The 13,189-nt window shown below is 42.6% G+C and overlaps 1 protein-coding gene across 2 annotated transcripts in view; it reads right to left on the reverse strand.

The window, feature by feature from the left end:
• LOC106611227 (proteasome activator complex subunit 4B) overlaps positions 1–8,379 on the reverse strand; it is a 92,629-nt gene extending 84,250 nt beyond the window's left edge. For both annotated transcript variants that reach the window (XM_014211221.3, XM_045724975.2), the window contains exon 1: positions 7,884–8,379. In XM_014211221.3, the coding sequence (XP_014066696.2) occupies positions 7,884–8,080 (197 nt within the window). In that variant the 5' untranslated portion in view covers positions 8,081–8,379. The remainder of the gene's footprint in view (positions 1–7,883) is intronic.
• Between the last annotated feature and the right edge of the window lie 4,810 nt (positions 8,380–13,189).

Here is a 13,189-nt window from a genome sequence, read left to right on the forward strand (position 1 = left end):
TCATCATTGAGATGTTTCAAGAACTTCATTCTTGTCCACCTGTGGTAAATTCTATTGATTGGATATGATGTGTAAAAGGCACACACCTGTCTATATAACGTCCCACAGTTGACAGTGCATGTCAGAGCAAAAACCAAGCCATGAGGTCGAAGGAATTGTCCACAGAGCTCGGAGACAGGATTGTGTCGAGGCAGAGACCTGGGGAAGGGTACCAAAACATTTCTGCAGCATTGAAGGTCCCCAAGAACATAGTGGACTCAACACAATCCTGTCTCCCAAGAAGTTGAGAACAACCAAGACTCTTCATACAGCTGGCCGCACGGCCAAACTGAGCAATCAGGGGAGAAGGCCCCTGGTCAGGGAGGTGATCAAGAACCCTATGGTCACTCTGACAGAGCTCCAGAGTTCCTCGGTGGAGATGGGAGAACCTTCCAGAAGGACAAACATTTCTGCGGAACTCCACTAATCAGGCTTTTTGCTAGAGTGGCCAGACAAGCCACTCATTACTGAAAGGAACATTACAGCCTGCTTGGAATTTGCCAAAAGGCACCTAAAGGACTCTCAGATAATGAGAAACAACATTATCTGATCTGATGAAACCAAGATTGAATTCTTTGCCCTAAATGCCAAGCGTCACGTCTGGAGGAAACCTGGCACCACCGCTACAGTGAAGTGTGGTGGTGGAAGCATAACCATGCTGTGGGAAGTTTTTCCAGCAGCAGGTACTGGGAGACTAGTAAGGAACAAGGGAAAGATGAACGGAGCAAAGTACAGAGAAACCTGCCCCAGAGCGCTCAGGATCTCAGACTGGTGCAAATGTTCACCTTCCAACAGGACAACGACCCTAAGCACACAGCCAAGACAACACAGGAGTGGCTTCGGGACAAATCTCTGAAAATGTCCTTGAGTGGCCCAGCCAGACCCCAGACTTGAACCCGATCAAACATCTCTGGAGAGACCTGAAAATAGCAGTACAGCGACGCTCCTCATCCAGCCTGACAGAGCTTGAGAGGATTTGCAGAGAAGAATGGGAGAAAGTCCAACTACATGTGTGCCAAGTAGAGGTAGACCGATTATGATTTTTCAACGCCGATACAGATTATTGGAGGACCAGAAAAGGCCAACACCGATTAAAATCGGCCAATTTTTTTTAGCATGTACTTGTAATAATGCCAATTACAACACTGAATGAACACTTATTTTAACTTAATATAATACATCAATAAAATCAATTTTGCCTCAAATAAATAATGAAACGTGTTCAATTTGGTTTAAATAATGCAAAAACAAAAAAAGTGTTGGTGAAGAAAGTAAAAGTGCAATATATGCCATGTAAAAAAGCAAACTTAAGTTCCTTGCTCAGAACATATGAAAGCTGGTGGTTCCTTTTAACATGAGTTCAATATTCCCAGGTACGAAGTTTTAGGTTGTAGTTATTATAGGAATTATAGGACTATTTGTCTATACGACTTGTATTTCATATACCTTTGACTATTGGATGTTCTTATAGGCACTTTAGTATTGCCAGTGTAACAGTATAGCTTCCGTCCCTCTCCTCGCTCCTACCTGGGCTCGAACCAGGAACACATCGACAACAGCCACCCTCGAAGCAGTGTTACCCATGCAGAGCAAGGAGAACAACTTCTCCAAGTCTCAGAGCGAGTGACGTTTGAAACGCTATTAGCGCACACCCGGCTAACTAGCTAGCCATTTCACATTGGTTACACCAGCCTAATCTTGGGAGTTGATAGGCTTTAAGTCATAAACAGCGCAATGCTTGAAGCACAGCGAAGAGCTGCTGGCAAAACGCACAAAAGTGCTGTTTGAATGAATGCTTACGAGCCTGCTGCTGCCTACCACCGCTCAGTCAGACTGCTCTATCAAATCATAGACTTAATTATAATATAATAACACACAGAAATACAAGCCTCAGGTCATTAATATGGTCAAATCCAGAAACTATCATTTCGAAAACAAAACGTTTATTCTTTCAGTGAAATACGGAACCAATCCGTATTTTATCAAACGGGTGGCAACCCTCAGTCTAAATATTGCACAACCTTCAATGTTAGGTCATAATTATGTAAAATTCTGGCAAATTAATTACTGTCTTTGTTAGGAAGAAATGGTCTTCACACAGTTCGCAATGAGCCACGCGGCCCAAACTGCTACATATACCCCGACTCTGCTTGCACTGAACGCAAAAGAAGTGACAATTTCCCTAGTTAATATTGCCTGCAAACATGAATCTTTTAATTAAATATGCAGGTTTTAAAAGATATACAGATTTTAATTAAGGCATTGTTGTTTATGGTTAGGTACATTTGTGCAACAATTGTGCTTTTTTCGCGAATGTGCTTTTGTTAAATCACCCGTTTGACAAAGTGGGCTGTGATTTGATGATAAATAAACAGGCTAGAGGTCGACCGATTATGATTTTTCAACACCGATACCGATTATTGGAGGACCAAAAAAATGCTTTTTTAAAACTTTTTTTATTATGGGGCAGCTCCAGCAGGGCAGAAATTTGCTGAACAGACTTGTTTTATTTTACTCATTTTTTTTCAAATATTTCCAGGAAGATTCCACGGGCACTATCTGATGTGTGGAGACATTTCAATGCAGCTAATGTAGAAGGAAAAGCTGTGTACATTTGCAAATACTGTGCCAAATCATGTGAAGAATGCAACAAAGATGCAGAATCATCTGGCCAAGTGCATAAAGTTCCCTCAGCGCTCACAACAAGCAGCCTCTGACAAAAGTCCCTCTACTTCTATTCAAGGTGAAAATGATGAAGCAGACACCTTAATTGATAGCAACAGCTCATGGTCCTCCTGGAATCAGAAGTTTTGATGACTCAATGGAGGAATGTAGTCAGAGAAATGCTGATGAATGTCTTGCTCGAGCTGTGTATGCAACTGGTTCACATCTGATGCTCACTGGCAATGTGTATTGGAAGATATTTCTGAATGTTCTATCACCCAGCATACACCCTCCAACCAGACATGCTTTATCTACTCATTTTCTGGATGCAGAGTTCAAGTGAAGGTCAAGCAAATCATAGAGAAAGCAGACTGTACTGCAATCATACCTGATGGGTGGTTGAATTATTCCTTGCCCACGAACATTAACTACATCACCTCCACCACTCAACCAGTATTCTACAAGAGAACAGACACAAGGGACAACACACACACACACACACGTCTCCAATATACGATCCCCACATTGAAACTGCCCAGCAACTCCTGTTGGGGTGGTGTTATCATCATGTTTGACAGTCTCCTGGAGGGGAAGGTGTCTCTCCAAGAAATGGCCATATCACAGTCTGCCGATACGGACAGCCCCATCAAGAGGATAACGTATTTTGTGAGAGTGGTAAGCAGCATGAAACCTGTAGCAGTAGCCATTGCATGGATTGAGGGAGACAATGCCATCCTGTCTGATGTTCAGACTCTGCTTGCAGATGTAAGAGAAGAAATCTGTACTGCCCTGCCCACTTCACTGTTGCTCCAAGCAGAGTAAACTCCAGTTCTGAAATACATCAAAAAGCGTGAAAACTTCTGCCTGAAGCCCATACACGCCGCAGTGTATGTGTTGGACCCCAAGTATGCTGGCAAGAGCATCCTGTCTGGTGCAGAGATCAACAAAGCCTATGGTGTCATCACTACCATGTCTCGCCACCTTGGCATGGATGAGGGACAGGTTCTTGGCAGTCTGGCAAAGTACACCTCCAAGGAAGGGCTTTGGGATGGAGATGCAATATGGCAGTCGTGCCAACATATCTCATCAGCCACCTGGTGGAAGGGACTTTGTGGATCTGAGGCTCTTTCCCCCATTGCCTCCATCATCCTCCAAATCCCACCAACATCAGCCGCCTCAGAGCGCAACTGGTCCTTGTTTGGGAACACACACACCAAAGCACGCAACAGGCTGACCAATACAAGGGTTGAAAAATTGGTGACCATCTGGGCAAATTTGAAGCTTTTTGAGCCTGACAACGAGCCATCCTCAACAACATTTGAAAGTGACAGAGAATATGATGAGGCCTCAGAGTCGGATGTTAAAGAGGTGGACATTGAGTAAGTCCAGAGAGAAGACATGGAAGCGTGAGAAGAGGACAACCAAAACTCTAGTTTCCAGACTATTATTTTACAGATGTATGTTGAAAACTGTTTTTTTGGGAGATGCGATGGATCATTGGGAATCATTCAATATCCCTTTCTTTTGTTGTTCAGTGAAATCATCCCACGTGAAGAGTCAACTCATTTAAAGTTCAATTCGTAACTAAATTGTTATTTTTATTGGAAGGATTTAATTTGTAATTATCTCTACTTATGATAAGGCAAAAAGGTTTGTTTCTGTCTCTATATGAAATAGTAAATATATCCAATGCAAAAATCTACATTTAAATGGTATTAATATTAATGTGCATATATTGCCATTAATTCCCATGGAAAGTTTCCAACGCTGAATATTCCCCAAAATGTGCAACCCTAACAGTGCCACGTTAAAAGTCACTGAGCTCTTCAGTAAGGCCATTCATCTGACAATGTTTGTCTATGGAGATTGCATGGCTGTGTGGTTTTATACACCTGTCAGCAACAGGTGTGGCTGAAATAGCCGAAACCACTAATTTGAATGGCTGTCCACATACTTGTATATAGTGAATGACAATCTGGATACCACCAAAGCCCAGTGCTTAGGGCCAAGCAACAACAGTACATAAATAGGCCTGCTATGCCTGCATTGAATGCTTCTTGTTCTTGCCAAGGAGCCAAAATACTTGTGTAGCACCAGAATCTAGATCAACTGTTGAGAGCAGTGACTCGGTCATGGCATTAGGATTACGTCCAGGCTCTGTTGGCATGTTTTCTGAGTCCCAAAAGGCACCCTATTCCCTCAGTAGGTCACTCCTTTGGACGAGGGCCCATAGGGAATAGGGTGCCATTTGGGACACAGTTACGACACAGCTTAAGGTGAAAGAGCCTAATGAGCCTAGTAGCTAGTACAACCAAATAAAACATGGCAAACAACACAGACAGAGAGTAACCTGATATAACAACATTGGCAAGGTGTGAAAACACTGTCTACGTGTAACTATTCCTATAAAGCGGTACACAGTCTATATGTTTGGAACAGAACTCTTCTGACTTTGTGAGGAGCTCTGAAGAGTGCCTTGAATTCAGAACTTCTGAAACAGGCTCACAGATAACTGTGCTTCCATCTTCTGTAGCCTGACAGTTTATAAAGTATAGTTTGCTCTTTCCTGAAGGTCTGCGTACAACAGGGATGTGGTACAATTAATATACAGTCAATCATTGTATCAACCTTCTGTAAGGCCTTAATTATTATGGTGCTGTATCATGTTTACATTCTTAATTACAGTCAGCTATAGAATGGGATCACCGGTGTGTCACCAATCCCACACGTGGTCACACTCAAGCAACACCAAAAGCGTTGGAAAACGGCACGTCACGTTGTGGAAGCATTTACCTGGGACAGCACATCATATGAAGCAACACTGGCAGTGATTAGGCCATATGAGAATGTAAATAGTGCATGTTGAAGCAGACGGAGTACTTGTGTTGTGTAGTTATGAGCAGTAGCTTTACTAAACAAAAATTAACACAATATGCAACAATTTAAAAAAATTGACTGAGTTACAGATCAGAAGGAAATCAGTGAATTAACATAAATTCACTAGGCACTCATCTATGGACTTTACATGACTGGGAATACAGATATGCAGTTGTTGATCACAGATACCTTAAAGGTAGGGTTATGGATCAGAAAACCAGTCAGTATCTGGTGTAACCACCATTTTCCTCATGCACCGCAACACATCTCCTTCGCACACAGTTGATCAGGCTTTTGATTGTGGCGCGTTGTCCCACTCTTCTTCAATGGCTGTGTGGAGTTGCTAGATATTGGCGGGAACTGGAACACACTGTCGATCCAGAGCATCAAACATGCTCAATGGGTGGCATGTCTGGTGAGTACACTGGCCATGGAAGACATGGGACATTTTCAGCTTCCAGGAATTGTGTACAGTTCCTTGCAACACGGGCCTGTGCATTATCATTATCATCGTGATGGTGGCAGATTAATGGCACAACAGTGGGCCTCAGGATCTCATCACACTATCGCTGTGTATTCAAAGTGCCATCGATAAAATGCAATTGTGTTCATTGTCCGTAGCTTTCGCCTGCCCATACCATAACTCCACCACCACGGGACACTCCGTTCACATCAGCAAACCGCTTGCCCACACAATGCCATACGTAGTCTGTGGTCGTAAGGCCATTTGAACATACTGCCAAATTCTCAAAAATGACGTTGAATTAGCTTATGGTATAGAAATTCACATTCATTTCTCTGGCAACAGCTCTGGTGGGCATTCCTGCAGTCAGCATGCCAATTGCACACTCCCTCAAATATTGAGACATCTGTGGCATTGTGCGACCAGACTACCCATTTTAGAGTGGCCTTTTGTCCTCAGTACATGCTGCACATGTGTAATGATCATGCTGTTTAATTAGCTTCTTGATATGCCACATCTGTCAGGTGGATGGATTATCTTGGCAAAGGAGAAATGCTCACTAACAGGGATGTAAACAAATATGTGTTTGTGTGTCTGGGATCTTTTATTTCAGCTCATGAAACATGGGACCAACACATTACATGTTGTGTTTATATTTTTGTTCAGTGTAGTTTATTGCCATGTGACAGTAAAACTTAACTCCCTTCTGGAAAATAATATTGTTGTTATTTATTTGGGAATATGAAGTAATGTTTGCCTTAAGATTCTCACAATGTTGTCTATCTACTCAGCTAGCTAAATCATGGGACTAATGTAAAACCCTCAACACAGAAGTCTTTGAAAGTGAACACAACAGACTTTCACAAGTCTTGATTCCTCCCTAAGGGCAAACAATTCCTGTGAGATGGTACCAACCACACCGTCACAGTGACTAAGCAATGGCTGGCTAACTTAGCTAGCTAAGTAAAGGTATGATTAGGTAAAAGGGACAATAGGTTACATGTCAGTAACATGTCTCAATCAGCTAGCAAGCTGGATAGATAGGTTCGCAGGGAAACGGATGTTAGAAAGATATAGTTGGTAGTAGAACCAACTAACGTTCGGCCTATAGAGTTAAGCATGCTTACAAACAAGATGCAACTAAGGTTAAAGGGCTTGCCCGTTATGTAGCTAGTGTTTCCCTAGCCACTAGCTGAGTTAGCTAACATTAACCAACTAGCGTGCTTAGTCTGTCTTAATGACACAGCAATTGATAGTTTGCACGGCGTTACTATCCGTGTCCATGGTTAACGTTACTCATATCGTGATTTAAGACAGCCATTTCGCTTGCAATCTGTCTTGAAATGTTAAAGTTGAGTAGCTGGCTACTGTTCTGGCTGGCTAATGTTGGCTAAAGTTAACGAAGTTAGCTAGCCAACTACCTCGGGGTTTCTTGCCTGGCTAACCTTAATCCTGGGAGCAAAATCCACAAGGCCGAGTCAGTGACAGTGATGCATTCACTGATCTCAAAATACACCGGTCAAATTGCGATTGTTAGCAAGCTACTACCGGTACCGTTAGCCCACTTTCCAACGGAAATCTAACTTTAGCTAGCCTAGCATCCACTGGCTAGCCGACAAAACCAAATATATGTATAACTTACTGTCTGTGACTAAACTCCACCATTTGCGATGGAGTTGAGTCGGCTAGCTTCTAACTACATCGGTAAATAAAGTTATTTGGCCAAGCAAATGTAGTTCGTTACTTGTTAGCCACGTTACTATCTGAAGCTAGTTTTCAGGGCAGGTGAATGGCAACCAGCTAGCTAGAAAGTCAGACACTTGGGTAAATTCACACTTACGTGGAAAGTTTCCTTGTCCAAAACAAGACACCCGGCCATATCTCTCGAAGCTGGACAGCCCGTCCCAAGTTCCCTTTGATTTGACCTAAAATGTCATTGGACTCGTCGTCTAATATATCCGCATATGGCAGAAGTTTGTTGTAGACGATGTCTTTTTGAGAGACAAATCCTAATGTCCCAGACACGTCTTTTTTCATATTACAATTTCCCAAAATGTCTTTGTTATCTTCTTTGCTTGTCAAGTCAGCGCGAAGTAGCTAGTTTGTATCCTTCTATAGCTAGCTACAACAAGTTAATGTTTCCTTTGTAACATCCTAGCTAGCTATATATCACAATTTTGCAGTGATATGACTATATCCGATTCAGTTGAAGATGGTTTTTTGAAAGTGCATTGGCACTTGAAATGTATTTCTTCTTAGCCAACTACCGAAGCTAAATTCATCTGACTTTTCACGCTAACCGCTCCTCCCCGACCCCTACAGTCATTTCCGCAAGTCAAAAAACTACTTCTTCGGCGGATAGCATTCAATTTAAGGAGCGTACACCGCCACCTACTGTAATGGAGGCCATTCACTGCAAACCTAAATTAAATTATTTGTGATATACAGCCAGGGAAAAAAAATATTTGGTCCCCCTGCTGATTTTGTACGTTTGCCCACTGACAAAGAAATTACCAGTCTATAATTTTAATGGTAGGTTTATTTGAACAGTGAGAGACAGAATAACAACAAAAATCCAGAAAAACACATGTCAAAAATGTTATAAAATGATTAGCATTTTAATAAGTATTTGACCCCTCTGCAAAACATGACTTAGTACTTGGGGGGCAAAACCCTTGTTGGCAATCAGAGGTCAGATGTTTCTTGTAGTTGGCCACCAGGTTGCACACATCTCAGGAGGGATTTTGTCCCACTCCTCTTTGCAGATCTTCTCCAAGTCATTAAGGTTTCGAGGCTGACGTTTGGCAACTCGAACCTTCAGCTCCCTCCACGCCCCTCCACGACCCATTTTCAATGCCCTGGCTGAGGGAAAGAGGTTCTCACCCAAGATTTGACGGTACATGGCTCCGTCCATCGTCCCTTTGATGTGGTGAAGTTGTCCTGTCCCCTTAGCAGAAAAACACCCCCAAAGCATAATGTTCTGTGGACAGGTGTCTTTTATACAGGTAACAAACTGAGATTAGGAGCACTCCCTTTAAGAGTGTGCTCCTAATTTCAGCTCGTTACCTGTATAAAAGACACCTGGGAGCAAGAAATCTTTCTGATTGAGAGGGGGTCAAATACTTATTTCCCCTCATTAAAATGCAAATCAATTTATAACATTTGACATGCGTTTTTCTGGATTTTTTTGTTGTTGTTATTCTGTCTCTCACTGTTCAAAAAACCTACCATTAAAATTATAGGCTGATCATTTCTTTGTCAGTGGGCAAACGTACAAAATCAGCAGGGGATCAAAGGTGCCTTTCACCTAACACCTTTCTCTAGCCCCACAACTAACTTCCTCCCCCGAAACTACACATTCCTTCATTTCAAGCCCTCCTGCACACTTCCCACATTTAGGCTTCACCCTCCTACATACTGCTGCCCATAAACTTGACACCAAATTTAGGAACAAACACTCCCACAGGGTAACTTACACTTCTTACCATGACCTTATCTGGCAAAGACTACATCAAAACAGACAACGTCTTCTCCATTTCCCCATGCTCGCCACCAGATCTGCGTTGAACTAAACGGCAAGTATCAGACACGGGGAGTCTTCATTTTCAACTGATCTTCAGCATTTAATACCAAGCCTGTTATCACTCCTTTCAACAGTGCCCTGCTCCAGAGAGCGAAGCAAGTCACATTTCTTCTACCTAATCGCGTGATCCGGAGCGCCCACTTCCTCTGGGCTGAAGAAACAAAACCACCACTAGTCCACTCCTAGTTACTGTCACCAACTCAACCTCTTCTCCACCCAACCTACCACCACAACATATGAGATCTCAAACCAGTGTGCCTTTCACCTAATACCATACCCTATTCAAAGGCACTGAAAAATGTCTTGCTCATTCACCCTCTGAATTGCATACATACACAACCCATGTCTTTAAGGTTGGCGGATCACATCCAACTTTTAGGTGCATACACCGCCACCTACTTTCTGGAGCGTGAGGCCAGTCACAGCCTACCTACATGAAATGCTCTTCATTAGACCCGTTCTTCTAAGAAAGTTAAATATAGCCCTAGACACCACCTACACTCCAGTATAAAAACCCAATACCACTACTTTGACCCTATCTGCACCATGCCAATGGCCTGGGAGGACAGGACACCACCCCGCAACACACCCTGTAATTCTTCTGAAGTCAAATCTCATATACATCGCTGCAACTGCTACCACATCCATTTTCTGTGATTTACATTGCATTGCTCAGTACAGTTGATAACCATTGATATGAACGCTAAGAAGCCAACCTTACTGAACCATAAATCTCTCATTGGCCCTCTGTTCTGGTACAAATCTACTACTCACTGGAATCCTCTCAGGATTCCTCACCCATCCTCCATTTCTAAACTGCCTCAGCATACAACACCTTCTGCACTACTCTGACCACTTCAAGCTGCCTCTCTTGCACCAGACACTTTCAAATGCCCTCCTGCACACTTCCATTATCTTGGAATCTCCCTCCTACAAGCTGCTGCAGCATGACCATCAATGTTGCACCTGAAACAATGCAGTGTATTCAGTACAAAAACTAAACAGTATAACTGATATAGCCTAACATGACTTTAGGTTGAGACAGACTCAAAACGACTGACGCTTCCCACCAGGTCTGCGATGCACCAACGGAAATCACTCCTTTCAATGGTGCCCTGCGCCTAAGAGCAAAGCAAGAAACAGATCTTGACCCAAGTTGCGTGACACAGAACACCTCTTCCCTCTTATCAGAAGAGACAAACAAATATCACAAGTCCACTACAGGTTACCCTGAAACCACAACTGAATCCACCAAAAGGCAAGGGCCCACTTTCAAGGCTTAAACATCCTTCTTTAACCTGTCTCCTCCCCTTCATCTATGCTGACTGAAGTGTATATAACAGATGACATCAATAAGGGATCATAGCTTTCACCTGGATTCACCTGGTTAGTTTGGTACACTCAGTGTATATGGAAGTAGTTTAGTGCCCCAAGAAATTGGTTAAATATGTGTAAATGATCATTAGTATGACCATCTTAAAACAATTCCATATGTTAGCTTAGTAGAACATCCCATGCTTACACTGTGAGGCAGGGGTGTCAAACTCATTCCATGGAGGGCCTAGCATCTGCAGGTTTTTGTTTAAGACCTAGACAACCAGGTGAGTGGGATTCTTTACTAATTAGTGACCTTAATTCATCACTCAAGTACAAGGTAGGAGCGAAACCCCGCAGACACTCAGCCCTCCGTGGAATGAGTTTGACACGCGCTTTGGGGGGGTTGTAGTCAACTGGGTGGGACTTCCAACTTCATTGGTTGATCCCTCCTGGTGACCCTGTTAGAGTCATGTCCAACCGGGTCATCAGGAAGGATCAGCCAATCGTGAAGAAGAAAATTGATTACTTCAAAATAGAGAATTCCTCAAATGGTGCTGCCCATGCTGTCACAGACTCTATAATGGCACAGATACAAAGATTAGTCCTCTATCTCTTTGAATGCAACACACTTTGAAAGGCGGTGACCAGGGGCGGACTGAGACTAAAAATCGGCCCTGGTATTTCTAACATACCGGCCCATTTTATTCCGCTGTCCCATTTTTCTTCCCCTCGAGGCCCCCACACCAGACCACATGTTTTCCTTGAGGCCCCCTAATTATTAGCCAGAAAATTCTAATTTTGTGCAACAACAAAAAAAAGTAAGACAGGCCCACTAGGCAAAAAATTAACCAGCCCATCTGGCATTTCAGTCTACCCCTGGCGGTGACCAACAAAGTGATCTGCTGGAACATGCCCGACAACACACTCGTTTCAAGGCAATTTGATACAAAGTGATTTCTGTAGCAGGTTCAGAGAGCATTTTCGCTAACCCTAACCCTTTTCCTAACCTTAAGATCAGTTTCCTAACCTGCTACGTGAATTATCCTAATCTGCTGTGTAAGATCTCCTAACCAGCTATGAAAATGTCACTTCGGTATCCAAGTGCCATGAAAATAGTTTTTCCCCAAAATTGATGTCAAACTCCCATGAGTTTTTCAAACTGTCTGCCCAAAGTTGGTTGGGAGAGTGTTAGGATCAGTGATTAGAGTACATTTGTTTTACTTTTTTATTTTTTATTTGTTGATGTGAATGCCATAGTTGTACATTTGCAGTGATTTCCAGAAAAAGTAGTCTACTGAGTAGCTCTTCAATACAACACCGGTGGTCATTCCTTTCGCATGTGCTTGTCATCATGCTTCCCAAGCAAGGGCAGTACGGTTGGGTGTTCAAGCAGTAAGGCTAACGAAGCCGACTGTAGTCGAAAGTTGGCGAGTGAAGTCAGTCGAAAGACATACAATTTGGTTGTTTTCCAACAGAAAGGCTCAGATCAACATGGCAGTGTTAACATAGATGCTGATGTTTATAAAAGTTTTCAAAAATTAATGTCAAAATAAACTTGTCCATACCCTCATTACACACTCACAAACTAAAAAAATAACGTGTACAATTCAATGGTTAGAGAGGTCTCACATATTACTTTTATTTGTATCCCCCGTAAATAATTCTGTGCTATTTACCAGATTGTAACCATTTATACGATCAGCACACATGCATTTTATCGTTTTCTGACTAATCGAGAGGCAATGCTGGAGCCGTGTGATAAGGTAAGCAGTGTTTGTTAGCTGCTAACAAGCTATTTTGGTTAGGTCAAAGATCTGTAGTTAGCTAGGTGCTTATGAAAATTAGCTAGATAACCACCGACTGTAGTTACGTGCACAACACACATCACCTTCCTTACAAGTAAAAAGTAAACCAGCATAGGCTAGTATAATGACTGTTTTGACCTTTTTATTGAAATGTTTTTAGTGAGCTAGCCAGCTAGTTAACATTAGCTCATGGTTTGTGTAGTCATACTTTTTCACATGGGATCATGCTAACTAGCATTAGCCCACCTGGGAAGGGATAGTATGCTAGCTAGTTAATGTTAACTCACCGTTCGTGTAGTCAGACTTGTTAGCTAATGTTAGGCCGGCACCATGGCAAGGATAATTGGTTAGTTAACATGTCACCACTTCGAAAAGTCTGACTACATGAACGGTGAGCTAACTAGCTACCTAGCTAAATATCACCTGGTGGGCTAGCTAGGT

This window comes from Salmo salar, chromosome 01 (assembly GCF_965601325.2).
Source record: "Salmo salar chromosome 01, fSalSal1, whole genome shotgun sequence".
Lineage (NCBI taxonomy): Eukaryota > Metazoa > Chordata > Actinopteri > Salmoniformes > Salmonidae > Salmo > Salmo salar.